Genomic DNA, 18,095 nt, shown 5'->3' with positions numbered 1-18,095 from the left:
ATGTATAGTGTCTAATTGATACTGTTGACTTATTTATCATACCCTTTAATTTAGAATTACCAATTTACTAATGCATCATGCCATTGTGCCAATCTGTTACTGTTGTAACACTGCAGACTACCACTCCGTGGGATAGACAAAGGATTATCTTATCTCAACCACCAGATCACACAAGAACACAAAACAAAAAACTCAAAAAGAGAAAAATAAATAACTCAGACTTCATAAACCAAAAGCGCATGCATTTCTACTGCTGTTATGCTCTCCGTGACATCACAAAAACATATTTAGTAGAGGTGTGAATCTTCACTGGCCTCAACATTCAATTCGATTACGATTCACCTGTCAACAATTCTCTATGCATCTCGATGCATCTCAATGTATCGCATCCCCAATTTTCTATATGAGCACTAAGACCTGTGCCAGGGAGGTTGAATGGTGAACACTGGGAAAGCAGGTCAGCAGAAGTCTTCAGAACATGTCCGGGGATGCCATCCGCACCTCCTTCGTTCACGTGTTTTAGAGCCCTCCTCGCGCCGTGCTCCGAGATGCTGAGTGTGCGCTCACCTCCAGAGGCGGAACTTTGTTCTGTTGTGCTAACCAGGGGGCTAATGCGAAAGCATCAGAATTCACCATGGTGGTAGTTTTTTTTTCATGTAGGCATATTTAATTTTCCAATCTCTTAATTGTGTTCTATCACTGCATTGATGCAGAATCGTCCACATCTGCATTGCGATGCATCTTCAAATCGAGAAATTTCCTTTTAATATTTTGTTAGCAATTTTTCCCAATTTATATTGATCAATTTCGTTTTAGCAATTTTGAATGCTTTGTGACAAAATCTATTAACAAATTACAAACTACAGTTCTGAAAACAAACACTTATCATACTCCTTCACCTTTACCAAAGTTGCATTAATGAGCACTTTTTCCAGCAACTTAAAACCTGCTACAACACCACACCACTATGATCAATATCACAATCACCTCTTTATACACAATCTAACAGTTCATACTGTTCAATATGATATATATATAACTATTCATACTACCTCAGCATGAACTACTGTTGTTAACTGGCACTTAAATTCAATTAGATTTTAATTTAATCTAGTTAACCATAATCACACAGAGCACCATTTGACTATTGGTTGAATCACTCACACAGTCCTGCAGCTTCCTCTGCTGAACCAATATCTTACTAAAATGATATTTACAACTCTCTTTGCTCCAAGTTCTATCCTAAACAAAGAATCCCATATGCATCATGTGCTCATTTTGCCACTTTTGTTGTTTTTCAGTCTATAGTCTATAGTCTTAATCTATCAACTAATTCAACAGCTCTCTCTCACCTTGCAATACTTTTCTCAACTATCTAGGGTGGGACGGCGGCCACAATCCTTTTTTTTCCTAAGTAGCAGGTGCATTGCTGCGATCCACAGTGTGAACAATGCTAATCCAGTTAACAGCTGGAATCACTTCACTCCTGCGTTGGTTGTTCTAAATACTCTTCACCCATTCCAGGAGGTTCATGTATAATATTCTAGCTAAATTACAGACACACAGCTTATTTTATGGTTATGAAAGCAATATTTACAAGCACTTATAGTCACTTGGGAATATATGTCGTCACAGCACACGGCTGCGATGACACAGGACGAAGAGCGGTACACACATTAGTTGTGTAATCGACTCCCTGCCCATTCAGTCCCAGCACATGGCTGCGACAACACAGGACAAAGAGTGGTATCCACAGTAGTCGTGTCAACTTAGTTCCTCTCGAACTTTATATAACAAACCTCTATCTACTCTATTTTCTTAAGTTCTTCTTGAACTTCTATCTTCTACCTATCTAGAACTTTTCATCTTCTACCTATCTGGCATTCATTCCAGATATCCTTCCTCAACACTAGAAAGATGTATATAAATACTTTGTGATGACCCTCCGGATGAGCTGTACGTTTGCCCACATCCGGACTCTGCTCAGTCTCAGAGTAATTATAACATACACGCCATTGTCTCTTACTAGACCTGGAAATCTTATACTTGATAACAAACCTCTGTATACTACTCTATTTTCAATAAACACAACAAACCTCTGTATACCACTCTATTTTAACCGATTATAGCAACATTCAACAGAGGGTCACTTGTTCTTTTCACACCATGGTATTTCATAAACACACATTCTCATTGATTATTCACATCAGCCTCTGTTTTAGTTCCTTTTTCTGATTAAATTTATAATTTCAGTCATTTTTAACTAGGTCAATATTTTAGGTTTGTTGGAGAAGAGACTATTTTGATGTCTGGAACCTGGGTGGAGTCCTGCATTCAGACACAAACCAAATTTGCAGGAAAAAAAAGACTCTGTTTACCTTCAAATTTTGTGGCTGGTCCGTCCAAGGTCTTCAGTCTCGGACTTGGTTGCCATTCTCTCCTGGCTAGGCTTCGCCAAATGTCGTTGTTTAAAAACAGGTCCAGACCTGGTCCAGTAAGGAGTCTGGATCTGTGGATGATGTCTTATTCTGGCTTTCAAAAAACTTGGAAGAAAAATACACTGGAACCAGACAAAATCTGATGTGAAAAAGTTTATTATGAATCAGAGGGACAAATACAGCAGTATACTTTGAGTAGGATTTGCGAAACCAACTGAACCACCGAGTGTTTGTTCTTCTTTATGTCCAAAAATCACCCTTCTCAAATCATGTTCTACTCCCCCGAACCACTTAAAAGCCCGCTAATAGGGTTTACTATTATTTGGGGTAGTTGAATAACCAATCAAATTTCTTTTGGGGTTGAGCCAACTGCAGCTCGTAGTTCTGTCATCATGTATTCTTCCAGACAGCCAATCACATCCTTGTTGTTGTGCAACCGCCCATTTCTTGAAAAGGGTGTTCCTGAAACACTCGCGTCATAGTTTTCCATATTTGCACATACTTCCTTTTCCTTCTGTCATACATGACCTTGAACTGTTCTCTAAATTTTTTCCTGTTTTTGTCGAAGACTTAAATTCCCTTTTCTGGTTTTATACTGTACATTTTTAAAAGTTTTTTTTTTAACATTTTGTAGAAGACTTGGGTTATTTTTATTATTCAATTCTTTATTTCCCCCTTTATTTCCCCAAACCTCACAGCTTACAGGACTTAAAGGATCGGCTGCTAACGTCTTGGGGCTAGATACCACAGGACACCAGAAATACCCAGGTCTGGAGTAATGGTCTGTAAATGAGCAGTAGGCCAAAAATGTACATTATCTAGTTTTGGTAAAAGTTTCGTTAGAGTTTGTTTGTTTATCTAATATTATTTATTGTTTAACTGCACTTTATAAGTAAAAATGTGTAGGGCTGCACCCAACTAAAGATTTTCGTAGTCAACTATTGGTCGTCAGTTCAAGCCTATAAGCCGATCAACCCGATTAGTCTACTAATCGTCACATGTTTATGATATTAATTTCATTGTTAAAATATATGCTTTTGGGGCATCAGCAATTAGTTCCAGGGCTGAGAAAGAACACTGTGCTACATTACAGATAACTACAAAACCTAATAAAGTGCTGCGCGCACGAAGCAAGCCACCTGTTAATTACACCGGTTAAATAATACATTGGTTAAACGTATTAGGTCTTATTATTATTTTATGAATGTGCACATTTCAATTACATATTGATGTAATTTCCACTGAAATGTGGCCTACAGAAGAGCATTATCCTGGTGTCGGCCTCCCCTCGTTAGGGACCTCTTGTCGGCCACTTTTCCTGGGGCTGTAGACTCGGTTACTCACTCTCGGACAGCTTGACAGCGCCCCTTCGCCCCGACCTCATCGCTTCCCGGGACTGCAGACTCGCTACTTGCTGTGCCAGGTCTTGAAACTTCTGCGGTCTTGAAATTCTGATTTGTTCCAAGGTTTCACTATACAGAGACACTAAAATACCTCTATGGTCAAGTATAGTCATTTTGCATTGTGATGCGCAAGTCTCGGCTTATGTATCAAATGGATATTGGCTGGCGCAAAAGGCTGAAGCAGGAGATCTTGACATCAAAGGCGCTGTCGGAGATTTAGTAGCTGAATATTTGTCCTCGCTTGCACAAGGCTGGGGGCAGGTATTGAGTGTAGATTGACAGGTCTGAAAGTGAGGGTAAGGGTGGTCAATTGCTGTTTATGCCTTTAAGCTACACCCAAATGTTCCATATGAAATGTCCCACGAAATGGCACCTTGTTTAATCTCTCCCCGTTCAAAAGGGTTTCTTTTTACTGGGGTTTGTTTTTGCATTACAATCCAACAAAATAAGCATTTGAGACAGCCCTGGCTTTTATGTTTGTCGAGGTTTTGATGCTTCTGTTCAATCATATTGCCGCATCACGGCGACCCCTTCGAAACTACTTTTATCATTTGAACCACACCTTCGGCTAATTTTGAAACACTGCGCAAGGTCTTACAAAATTCAAAGACCTGCCTGACTCTAGACTGTTTACATCCACAACTCACCCATCGTTGCAAATATAGCTTGCTGTAATTCAAAATTCTTTCCATTACATTTCGTCATTTAGCAGACGCTTTTATCCAAAGCGACTTACAATTATTCAAACACCGACGGACGCAGCCATCAGGAGCAATGAGGGGTTAAGTGTCTTGCTCAAGGACACTACAGCATGCTAGCAGGAGGAGCCTGGGATCGAACCAGCAACCATTAGATTACTAGACGACCAGCTCTACCTCCTGAGCTACCGTCCCCTTTCCTATTCCCTTCTTTCTTTATTTGTTGGGTTGTCATGGCACACAAAGATCAGGATCAATTGACGGTGTTTCTATGTGTATGTTCGTGAAACTGCGCTCAGTGCTGGTGGAAGGGAAAAGAGGAGTGGAGAGGAGTGGGGGATACAGGAGGAGAAGAAGAATACTGTGGCAAATTGCCTTCGACAAGCTGAGCCTCCCTCAAGCTTATCAAAAGGAGCGTCCGGAGAAGCCACAGCGTGTTTGAGGATGATTGCTTTCATTTGCAACACCAACCCCCCCAATACATACCGCCCACCTCATCGAAAACCCCACCACCAAACCCTCCTCCCCCAATCCCCAGTTTCACGCTCGTCAAAAGACCCAGTCAGTCAGTCAGTGCGTCGCAGTAATGGTGGTTTACTTTCTCTAACTTAGTGCTGCCTCTAAGTTTAAATCTAAGTTTAAAAAGTTACATAATGTAACTTTTCTCATGTGCAAGCCCCCCCAGTGCAAACTGTTCACCAGATTTCCAATTGAACTCTCATTGTGTCATCATGGATACACCCTGTATTGATTAAACCACGTTTTCAGTTTTTTCTACCACGGGCCATTTCTTACAATGGAATATTCCTACGAACACCACTATCCTGTTATCCACTAAAAAATGTTGCAGAACGTCATAAACACTGAGATCTGTGATTACTGTTATGGGCTACTAATAGTTTGTGATGCAAGACTCGCGAACAATTCGTTCATAGCAACAAATCGTTTCAACGATTAGGGAACGTGAGTCAGTCCGACAAAAGAGTGGGGTGACAGCAAATCTTGACAGGAAAATATTTCCAAAAGTCCAGGGCAAAACAATTCGAGGCATATGACATAATTCATATTGAATGTGACTGATTTACTCTTAATAAATAATTGTGACACATTTAAATGATTCTATGAGAATTCTACTCAGAACTCAGTGTCGACTGACTCTCTCACTCCTGTTTGTCGTTCAGCGGAACTCCTCACTCGCTTACCGTGCGTTACAGCAACTGATCCAAAGAAAATGAAGCGACCGTTTACTGAGTGATTAATGACCGAATCTCAAGAAAAAAGTTAAACCTTTTATCACGACAACTAGTTCAGTTCACATTTCAGTGTGAAACTTAAGCTTGTTCTGATGAACATAGACCTGCTGTTTTGTCTGGAATTGATGAATTACATTAATTAGTGATACAATTTTGATCTTGCAACACAAGAGCTCGATTCCATTATTTGTCTTTTGAAGTGGAATTTGGAACATTCTCATTGCACACCTGGCCATCTCTCACCGCTGCACAGAGGTTGAAAAACGCTGCGATAAAGTATTCTACACATTCAAACAAAAGATTTCAGTAATGAAGTATCATTACTGTAGCATGAGCTCCTGTTCTTAGGAGCCAGTAGTGCAGCTTGAAACGTCCATTGAAAGGCTCGCTTAGTTAATTCATATCATGAGTAGTTTGGCAAAGCTACAATTCAAAATAGCTTCCCTAACGATACCTGCTACTCAGGAGTTTCAGATGGGTTATAGCAGTTTTTGCCAACCATTTTTCTGACAACAATTCTTTACAATTAAATAAGGCCTAGCCTGTTAACCGCAGAAGAAAACTGCAGAACATATATAACTGTGCTTATCGTTATGACCTACTAATAGTTCTCTATTCTGACTGGAACTGATTAATTAATACAGCCTTGCAATTTCAATCTTGCAACACAAGGCCTTATTTCTTTCATTCTATTATTATTATTTTTTAGCGGAATTAGAAAATTGTTCATGGCACAGTGGTCGACAAACACTGGATTAAACTGACTGCAGTGGTTCTGTTTGGTGAACTTCTGTCTTCATCTGTAGTATACTGCTGAGTAACTAAACAGCTACTGCTAAAGATCTTCTGGGCTTTGTGCTTGCAGAAATACACAATGTGAAGTAACAAGTTGGAATTGGAGCATCAGTAAAATCAACACGTATTTGGCACTCCCATGATAGTCAGACCTTTGTCCACTGCACTTTCGGTGGTGGTGCCGAGTAATTTCACAGTAATGGCATGTCTCCCAGTATGTTGTATTGAAGTAGTTTTACAGCAGCTGTTTGCTCGGAGGACAAATACGTTGGGGGAAAAAAAGTCGAATCATTCCAAGCCACAGGTGTAACGGGATTCGATCGGGATGTCTATGGGTGGGTGTGTGTGTGTGTGTGTGTGTGTGTGTGTGTGTGTGTGTGTGTGTGTGTGTGTGTGTGTGTGTGTGTGTGTGTGTGTGTGTGTGTGTGTGTGTGTGTGTGTGTGTGTGTGTGTGTGTGTGTGTGTGTGTGTGTGTGTGTGTGTGTGTGGGGAGGGTGCGATGGGGGGGTGTAGTGGGGGTTGGGGTCGATATGTGTTTTCAGCCACGCTGGAGATGGGAAAGGAGGAAAGAGAAGAGATAAGGAGGAAGAGAGAAAAGTAAAGAGAAGGAATGAGAGAGTGGTATTGAGAGAGGGAGAGAGATGGGGAGACAGAGGTGGGAGAAGAGTTGCTGCAAAGTAGAAGCAAGTAGAATTTCAAAGCAAAAGCAAACTCCAAAGAGAAATTGCATAGCCGGAGAACATTTCTTCAGGCAAATAGACCTTCAATCGGCCCGGGAGAGAGAATTTGAGGGTGTGTGTGTTTGAGACGGGAGGGGGGGGGGTTGCCGGGTACCAGTGTTCCTTGACAACCCAAATACAATTACTGCTATCAGAGATATAATATTGTATATGTGTGTGTGTGTGTGTGTGTGTGTGTGTGTGTGTGTGTGTGTGTGTGTGTGTGTGTGTGTGTGTGTGTGTGTGTGTGTGTGTGTGTGTGTGTCAACCAAACATGAGTGCTTTTTCTTTTTAGCATTGGTGGTTTCAGCATGATTTCAGCATTTCATGATCTGTCGCTATTGGTCACTCTGGGCCATTATAATACAGGCTTGGGTAAACCCCTCCCCTAGAAGAAGAAGAAGAAGAAGAAGAAGAAGAAGAAGAAGAAGAAGAAGAAGAAGAAGAAGAAGAAGAAGAAGAAGAAGAAAAAGTGTTGAAGTGCGAAGGCAAAACTAGAAAATATTATTACCAAGGGGGTGTGTTCAAGATTCAAGATTCAATATGTTTATTTATTACAAGCATATACCTACGAGCATACATACATGCAGTAAAATATCATTGCAACACACCCGGAGATTAGGCACAATAAGTACCAAGACACAATAGCTAACTAATTAACTAACTAACTCAACAAACTGAACTAATTGATTCCAAAAACATAATTCAGTTAATGGAATAAAATAAGAGTAAAAAGTTAATATACTAAGTGGGAATACAAAATAGAAATAAAAGATGCGTTCGGCTGAAAGCACCACCCTCTGCAGGTCCCGCCTGTCCTGAGAAGTTCCCAAACTAGGCAGTGATGTTGCCTGTCAGGATGCTCCCCACTGCTCCAGAGTTGAAGGACTTGAGAGCCTGAATTTCTTCAGTTGCCTGAGGTGGTAAAGACGCTGCTTCGCCTTCCTCACCAGAGTGTCTTTGTGTATAGTCCATGTTAAATCCTCCGGGATGTGGACTCCCAGGTACTTGAAGTTGCAAACCCTGTTGACAGAAGTCCCATTTATCACCAGCGGCACGTGCATCCTCGGTTGTAATCCTCTCCTAAAAACCACAATCATCTCCTTAGTTTTCCTGACGTTCAGGAGGAGGCTGTTGTCCTGGCACCAGATTGACAGGTCAGCCACCTCCTCGAGGCCTGATAAATCAGTTATCAGGCCCACCACGACGGTGTTGTCAGCAAACTTGATGATGGTGTTGAAGGTGGACCTGGCCACACAGTCATGTGTGTACAGGGAGTACAGTAGAGGGCTGAGAACGCAGCCCAGGGGGGATCCTGTGTTCAGGGTGAGGGTGCTGGACCGGTGCCCCCCCACCCTTTCCACCTGGGGCCTGGTTGTGAGGAAGTCCAGGATCCAGGCACACAGCAGAGTGTTCAGTCCTAGCTCCCGCAGCTTGACAGCCTGGTCTGGACAGTCTGGTGGAGACTATGGTATTGAAAGCTGAACTATAGTCGATGAACAGCAATCTCACATAGGTCCCCTTCCGGCCATCAAGGTGCGTGAGCATGATGTGCTGTACCTGGGAGACCGCGTCGTCCATGGATCTGTTCAGCCGATACCCGAACTGCAGCGGGTCCAAAGTGCGGGGGAGGGAGACGCAGATGTAATCCTTAATCAGTCTCTCGAAGCACTTCATGACCACCGAGGTGAAGGCCACTGGATGGTAGTCATTCAAGCAGGCAGGAGAGGTGACCTATGGGATAAGATGGACCTCTTGAAGCACGACAGGACCACCAACTCGGCCAGGGAGGCGTTGATATCCTGGTGAACACTGGGGCTAGCTGGTTTGCACAGGTCTTCAGTACTCGCCCAGATATGCCATCTGGGCCCACATCTTTCCTGGTGTTCAACCGCATCAGAGCCCTCCTGACAGACACTGACGCTGCGCTCATCCCCAATGGTAGCTGGCAGGCTAGCATGTTGTTGCCTGCCTCAAAACACACATAAAAGAAGGTCATTGGCTAGGGAGGTGTCCACACTCCTTGCTGGGGAGGGGCTGCTCTTGTCGTTAGTAATAGTCCGGAGCCCCTGCGATAAGTGTCTGGTGTCCGGTTGCTCCATCTGTAAAGCAAGCCCAAAGCAATCCATAGAAATAAAGATAAAATAATCTGAAATTAAATGTTAAAAAATAATTATCCACAACATAATCATAGAAATTTTGCAATATTCAATACTTACAAAGATGCTCAGGAATCGGTGTGTAGCTTATGGTCATTGTTATATATATATATATATATATATATATATATATATATATATATATATATATATATATATATATATATATAACAAAATGATATATGATATATATAAATGATATAACAATGACCATTACTAGTGCAATACAAGGCAATTCATCATAACATACTTACTTAAATAAGAAAACTCTAGGTGTGACCTCTGGACCATTGGTCAGTCAACCCCCCCCACAATCCTCGTTTGCATTTATATTGCCCACAGTATTTTCACTCCATGTGAAAGCCTCCCTTGGACTAGGGGCTGGGGGGTTAACTGCCAAGCTTCTTAGGCTTGTAAAACTGCCAGAAATTGAAACCCCATGTCAACTCCTAGCAGTTCTTGGTAGTTTTCTGGGCTGCCTACAAATTCCCATGAACAGTCATTAGCCTGCGCTTCCACTGAAATTTACAGTGCCACTTACTGACAAAATCACACTTTTCATGCAGTGTTCCCGTTCCTCAGGTTTACACTGAAATTCGATAATTCCACAGCTTCTCCATTTGATATGCACTCAATATTTTTGGGCAATGCTGAAGGGCATAGAAATATCTGAGGTGGAGAGGTGGAGCGAGATAAGGAGAAACAGAGGGAAATATGAACAAGTGAAGGTAAAAATATGACGCAAAGTAAGCCATTGAGCAGTCACAGGACATGCGTACTAACATTGCACTAATGTCCTTTCCACGATGTGCGTTTGATGTTCGTTGGGTTGGTTTTGGGAATTGATGATGAATTTGATAATTTTTTTTCTGTTTGTTCTTTTTAACAAACCCACCAAACCGCTTTGGGTTTCTTTGCTGTCCAGTGAAAGTAAAACAATATTGTGTTTTGTTCATGTCACTTTGCCAGTCATTTTTCAGACGCTATTCTCTACTCTCCAATCTCCACTTATCAAATCATCAATAAAACAACAATAATCTGCATTTTAAAAAGATTTAAACAGTCTAGCTCTGTAAAGTCCACCGGATATGCTCTATAAATGTTTTTCATAAATGTTTTCTTAAATTTTGTTTTCAAGGGAACAGCGACATTGAACGATATCAAATGGCCAATAAGAAAATCCCTTTCAAATACTCAAGACCAGTAGAGGAGTGGCTACAAGAAAAAGGTAATCCATGTTAAAAGCTCATTCTGTGGTTTCTTTGTTCATATTCTTCTGTGACGTTAAAGAACTATAGCATTTTTGTGTTGAACATTTAAAGTATGAAGCAGGTCAAACATCTGATTCAACTATTTAAAAAAAGGGCTTGTACATTTTGAACCTTCCCAAAGAGTAGCCTACCTCGCAGTGTAGTCGTGCAGCGGTAAGAAACTATTTGAGTTCTCCAAACAATCATAATGAGAACATATCCTATTGGTCCATATCTTAGCGTGTAAGAAGCATACCGTAAAAATGTTTAAGTCAGAAAATACAAGTGAAATTAGTCCCTATATCAACAATATATCGGGTAATTGATTACCGTTTTACCACAGAGTTATTTTTTGGTGTACATGCATGGGATATGTTTCCACATGCTTTGGATTTTAGTCAGAATTTGGAATTTGAGACTCTGCTTCCAAACACAATGGAAGACCACGGAGAGCGGGGAAACTGTTCTTCATTCCCTTTATTCCAGTGTCAGTATATGGACTCATAGCCAGGTAGGGAAGGCACCTAGTCTAATGTACTACAAAAAGTCCATGTCTTTTGAAGTTATAGACTATCTTGCCTCATAAATGCACTGCGGTTGAGGCTTGGTAGGAAAAATTAATTCAAGCACACACTGTTTAAGGGTTCAGAGGACTGGGACTTAAAAAAAAACCAAAAAGCTATAAGTACTAAGTAAGTATAAAACTGCCGTAATGTGATTGTGATGTATTTCTAGTACTTTTACACAACTGCAATCATCCTCATGTGACATTTATAATTAAATGAATATATTCAAGTTATCTTCAATATTTCCCCCAAATAATCCCTCTAAGAACTTGGACATAAGCATTAATCTAAAATAACTTAATTGCATGAAACCTAATGTAAACTCATTTTAACATGTTTTTCTGCCATATAATAGCTCAAATTTTGTGCCATTTTTTCATGTATAAATTTCAATAAACAAAAATAAATTTTCTAAATTATTTTGTAATAGGATAAAATAAAGTGCCATAACATTCTGCATAACCATGTACTTAATGTGCCTGATACTCGTTATTGTCAATTTAAGGTACATCTGTATTACTTTTTCAAACAATATCATACTATTACATATGTCATCTTTAAGCGTGTAAACGAGTACTAAGTACTTATTCTTGGCCACTTCCCAATACAGACTTCCCATACGAACATTGAAATAAAAATGCTGCATGACTGCATGTTTACTACTTTCAGCCATTGATTTATTCACTGCTTTGTTTTAAAATAAAAAAAAACCTTATTGTGAAAAATATAACATTAAAAAGGTATTTACAGTTATGTGAAGTTATAATGGAATTTTGTTTAGGTATTAGAGCATTGGAGAAGTACTTGGGCACAGTTTTAGAGTTGGTTTTCTGTGCATCCTCGCTTAATCCTCGCACATTACTGTACCCCAAAGTAGTTTATTTATTTAGAGAAGGGTTTTCTTATGGGGTGATGTTAGCTACCCTTCCTGTCCCCATATGCATTCAATACATTTTCAGCCATTTATTTGCTGTTCACTGGCATTTTTCAAAGAACTAATTCGCGAGGTTGTTATCAAAATATTTCACTTTTAACTTTACTTCTACTGTCTGCTCTTGCAAACAGTGGAAGACACAACAACACATAATGACCCTTTCTCCTGAACATACTCCAAGCACATTGCCTAGATGTCGGCCATGTTCATTAAACAGATACTAGACCAGACTTTTGGACCCTTCATTCATCACTGATGAGACAAACATACAGTATATGTTAGAATTCTTCATTCCCTGACACCTCTCCTTGGCACAGCTGACACAATGGACCTTCAAAGATTAGACTTCACTGGAACGCAAGCAAATGCCTGCCTTAGGATTGAAATGTAGTTACAGGGGAAATGCAAAAGGTGTATGTATGTGGGTCCTTTCATTCAAATCTCTTAATTTAACACCGGGGTCTCTTCTCCAGGCCGTCAGCTAACAATATTCAACACCCAAGCGTCTGTCGCCATTGGCGGCAGTGACCGGGGCCGTCCATTTCAGGGCCAGTTGTCGGGCCTCTACTACAACGGCCTCAAGGTGCTCAATATGGCCGCCGAGGGAAACCCCAACGTCAAGATCAACGGCAGCGTGAGGCTGGTGGGCGACGTGCCCGGCGCGGGGGGCTCGGGCCGGACCACGGCCATGCCCCCTGAGATGTCCACCACCTTCATCGAGACCACCACCACCATGTCAACAACCACGACGCGGAAACACCGCTCTTCCCCAACTGTGCAGGTATGCGGGGGGGTCTATAAAGTCTATAACCCATCTGAAACTCCTGAATGGCTGCCAGTGTTGGGGAAGCTATTTTGAAATTGTAGCCTTGCCAAGCCACTCATTAATTAAACTAGCTAACTTCCAGTCTTTCACTGGAAGTTTCAAACCACACTACAAGCTGCTAAGAGCAGGGACCTCCTACAATACATTATTGATACATCATCAAAATGTATATATATATAATACCTCGTGGGAAAAAAGAGAAATTGACATGATTTGTACATGAGTGCAAAGCGTTTGCTCACGTGAGACCCTTAAAAGGTTCTTGCAGCCTTTTATTTTTCTAATTTCATTGGTATACCATTCTCAGCTCACCTTAATCTAACCAAGGTACCACTTTAACTATTCATTTTCATCATCATGTGAACATGTCCAGAATCAAACTGACCACTTACTTGCCCCCCTCCTGGCTTGGAGGAAAAGATCTAAGAACCTTTGCTTGCTTTTTTAATTACAAAACATCGCTCATCTCTCCACCAATCAGAGTTCTCCACCAGTCAGTCTTTCTGCCACATGTTGACTGCTGGACACTCATCTTTGCACAACATAATTTGTTTGAATTACAAATGTTAAATGTTGAAGTGGTTATGTGAAATAGATAGCAGCATTGACTTTGTGGAAAAAACTTCTAAGGTTAGCTACTGTCACACTACTGAAAAAAGTAAATTAGTCATCAAAGACACTACTGTGCAGACGGGAAGTAGGGATTATGGAGAGCCGTGGGGAAGATGGATGATTCACGGGGAGGATAAGCCAGATTTCCTTCAGATTCCCACAGTGGCAAACCGCAGCACATAACTTAATCTGTACAGATAAACAAATAGGTGTTCATTTGAGTAGCAATTTAATATCACATTAAAACAGAAAACAAACCATGATGAATAGTTGTACTGCATATGTTATTTAATATCCCATTAGGTAGTGGTGTTATGAAACCAATTTGTCAGGCCCTGACTGTAGGGCCGACTCTAAAAATTGCACCAAGCCAATAAAGTTCAGCTAAATCTAACCAAACAATTGTGTGCTCCAAATAATAATAAGTGAAGATCCCCAAAACACTGTGTACAATAGATTTACTTTAGTCAAAAAAGACACTCAGAGGAAACTTCCTATGCTCTCCGCTCTGACATTGTTGTCTTTACATGACACTGCAACCAAAAACACATCACTGAAACATTTAAGTAACGGTCTGGATAATGCATTTTTGCGAGATTTTGAATGGAATGGCCACCTCAGCTTGAACTTCCCAGACAATGTGCGGGAACAGTGTGGCGGTGACACATGGTGTCACCCACATCATGATCTTATCTGAGAGCTGAGGGCGTAACTTTGGTCTAGGGATTATGGTAACCAATACAAAATCTGGAAAATAATTAAGCTGGTCATCATGCATGCATGTATCATTCTGCCAGAATAGTACTAAATAATGCATAAGAAAAACTGTCTTACTTTCTCTGTTGTTTAACCCATAACTTTATTAAACTTCACATGTTGGTTTATTCAATTATGGAATTATGGATATACAATATAAACTGTGTACTTATAAATATATATATATAAGAATAGGACTGACAGATCTATGGTACATTATTGTGCCACTATCAATCGGTCTGGTGTGTCATTTGCAACTTCAATTACAACAAATGAAATGTATCAAAGAATTTGAACATGTTAAGTCTGGTGTGTCGTTATCTTTATTATGAGTATGAGTTATACCTGAGATTATATAGGCTTTGGTTCTATACTGTACTTTCTCAGGGGCGAATTAATAAAGAAAAGGTTTGCAGTCGCAAAAAGCATCATGAATTCTGATAAATTGCGCTTTCTGCACCGTCTTAGGGTCCTATTCACAAAAGATATTGCGCTTATGATATGGCAGCGAAACACGGCCATAACGTTTTGTTGCTGAGTGCAATTTGCGCTTGTTTAGCATCTGATCGCAATGATCCATGTGGCAAAGTCTGTGCGTCAGCGCGGAGGGGGTTGGGGGGTTCTCAATTGGATAGTCTTTATGCATTTACGCTGCTGCTCTACACCCGCCTGTTTAACGAATTATCAGTCGTAAATAAATATAAAACACCTGATGACCCCGTGGTTTCCCACACCCTGTGCAAGGGGAAACCCGGTTACGCGGAGACCCCGTCGTCCCGCGTCGTCCCGCGTCTCCGCAAAACCGGCCGGGACCGTGGGTTTTACTTCGTATTTTTAAGTTTATGTGACTGTAAAACATTTGAAGAGTGTGAGTAAATCTATCATTCATACATATCATCTGTATATATATATATATATATATATATATATATATATATATATATATATATATGTCTATCAAATTCTATATAAAATCTATAGATTTTATATATTCAAGATTCAAGATTCAAGATTCAAGATTTTTATTTGTCACATACATATACATACTTCCATACATATATGCAGTGAAATGTAATGCAACGCACCCGGTGATAGCACACAATATGTCCTAGGAAAAAATTTAAAAATAAAATAAAATAAAAAGTAGAAAATTCCTTTCTAATAGACCGACTAACTGACTCCTAAAACGTAATACAGTAAGTTGAATACTTATAGAATAAGATAAAAAATATATAGAATAAAATACAATAAAAAATAAATTGAAATAAAATGGAATAGATAGAAGGAATATGCCTACGTATATACAGATATGTGCATTTAAAGTGGCATGTGAATTAAAGTGGCATGTGAATGTGAATAGTGTGAGGTAGTGTTTTTGCGATAATACAGCACAGTATACAACAGTACGGCGCAGCAATACGGCATCACGAACAACCCTGAACAGTGATACAGTATGCGGTACAGTATGCTACATACAGTACAGTAGGTAGTGGAGCCTAGTGTATGGCTCAGTTAGGACCCCTGGTGAGGTCAGCGTTGACAGTTCTAATGGCTTGAGGGAAGAAACTCCGTCTCAGTCTCTCTGTTCTCGCTGCGTGACTGCGGAGGCGCTTGCCTGACCGCAGCAGCTGAAACAGTCCGTTGTTGGGGTGATGAGGATCCTTCATGATCCTACGGGCTCTGCTACTACACCTCCTGGTGTATAACTCCTGCAAGCGGGGGAGGGTAGTTCCAGTGGTACGTTCAGCTGAACGCACCACCCTCTGCAGGGCCCGCCTGTCCTGGGCAGTACAGTTCCCAAACCAGGCAGTGATGTTGCCTGTCAGGATGCTCTCCACTGCTCCAGAGTAGAAGGACTTGAGGATCCTCACCGAGTCCCGGAATTTCCTCAGCTGCCTGAGGTGGTAGAGACGCTGCCTCACCTTTCTCACCAGAGTGTCTGTGTGAACAGTCCATGTTAAGTCCTCTGTGATGTGGACTCCCAGATATCTGAAGCTGCTCACCCTATCGACAGAAGTCCCATTAATCCACAAGGGCGCGTGCGTCCTCGATTGTGATCCACGCCTAAAGTCCACAATCAGCTCCTTGGTTTTGCTGACGTTCAGGTGGAGGCTGTTGTCCTGGCACCAGAGTGACAGGTCAGCCACCTCCTCGCGGTAGGCCTTCTCATCGCAGTCGGTGATCAGGCCCACGACCACGGTGTCGTCAGCAAACTTGATGATGGTGTTGGAGCTGGACCTGGCCACACAGTCATGTGTGTACAGGGAGTACAGTAGGGGGCTGAGGACGCAGCCCTGGGGGGATCCTGTGTTCAGGGTGAGGGAGCTTGACATGTACTTCCCCACCTTGACCACCTGGGGGCGGCCTGTGAGGAAGTCCAGGATCCAGGTGCACAGCGGACCATTCAATCCTAGCTCCATCAGCTTGACAGCCAGTCTGGTGGGAACTATGGTGTTGAAAGCTGAACTATAATCAATGAACAGCATTCTCACATAGGCCCCCTTCTGGCCATCCAGGTGCGTGAGCGTGGTGTGCAGTACCTGGGAGAAATATATATATATATATATATATATATATAATGTATATTTTTACTTAAGAAATTCTAGTTCTCACTGAAACTTAATATGGCAATGTAGAAATGATGACAGTTTATTTAACATATTTTCTCTACCAAGTTCCGGGCCGCTGCACGCGAGGTTGCTGCCTCCGGAGCTGTCAATAGTTCTGCAGGTTCAAGGCCATCTGTGGTTCAATGCCAGTTTTGACCACTTCATTACTATTCCCTATAACCTTCAGTTGTTTTTCCGATATCCTTTGAGTTTAATTGGAATTAAAGAACCGTTTTTGTCAACATTTGTAATGCCTTATTTGTACAATTTTTTTTTTTAATTTTGAACCCGTTGCTTTTGGAGTGCATTTTGAAAACCATCACTATCTGCTGCACATTGCGCTACGTACAGATGCCGTGACATAATAAGAATCATGCACCAGCTCTCTGGAGACGATCGCATAGCACTGCCTTTGTTTGCCTATTTTTTTGTCTTGTGCAATTACCACCAGCTCTCCGCAGACGATAATAGCGTCACTCTAACTGGGTGTGGCAATTAGCACAGATTGTTTGTGAATTGGACGCTATTTGCAACAAAGCTTATTTGCATGGAAAGGGTCCAATTGTGCACCAAATGTCTACATTATACCTAATTTCAATACGCGCAAATAGCACCGGAGCACCGAGGTGCTATTTGTGTGGCAGTTAGCGGTGACATTTCACCATTTCAGGGTGCTTTGTGAATTAGACAAGTGCTTTTTCTGTTATTTGCAATTGTTAAGTGGCCGCAAAAACCGCACAATCCCTTTTTGAATACGCCCCTCAGTGTCACTCAGAATACATGCATTTTTTTACATGTCATACATGCCTTTTTTGTGATCCTTTAAGAAGTTCTTACCTTTATGTATCCATACTTAATGTTTACCATTAAAGATGAAAGATTTTAATATAAAGAACACCATTCAACTCCATCTGTATTCATTCTAACTCTCCGTGTACACGAGCCTGAACGACGGGGACTGGGAGTGAGCGTGGAGGGCAGAGCGCGGCATAGATTAAAAAGAGACAGAGATCAAGCGAACAATTAAAAAAAAAAGATAGAGAGAGAGAGAGAGAGAGAGAGAGAGAGAGAGAGAGA

At 41.2% G+C, this 18,095-nt stretch overlaps 1 protein-coding gene across 3 annotated transcripts in view; it reads left to right on the top strand.

Moving 5' to 3' along the window:
- nrxn3a (neurexin 3a) overlaps positions 1–18,095 on the top strand; it is a gene marked incomplete at both ends in the record, with an annotated part of 408,293 nt that overhangs the window by 346,778 nt on the left and 43,420 nt on the right. For all 3 annotated transcript variants that reach the window (XM_080012225.1, XM_080012223.1, XM_080012224.1), the window contains 2 exons: positions 10,604–10,693; positions 12,689–12,996. In XM_080012225.1, the coding sequence (XP_079868351.1) occupies positions 10,604–10,693; positions 12,689–12,996 (398 nt within the window). The remainder of the gene's footprint in view (positions 1–10,603; positions 10,694–12,688; positions 12,997–18,095) is intronic.

The sequence above is a fragment of the Zeus faber genome (assembly GCF_960531495.2).
Source record: "Zeus faber genome assembly, chromosome: 13".
In the NCBI taxonomy this organism is placed as follows: Eukaryota; Metazoa; Chordata; class Actinopteri; order Zeiformes; family Zeidae; genus Zeus; species Zeus faber.
Note: the sequence above shows the minus strand (reverse complement) of the source record. Positions and strands in the feature narration are given on the sequence as shown.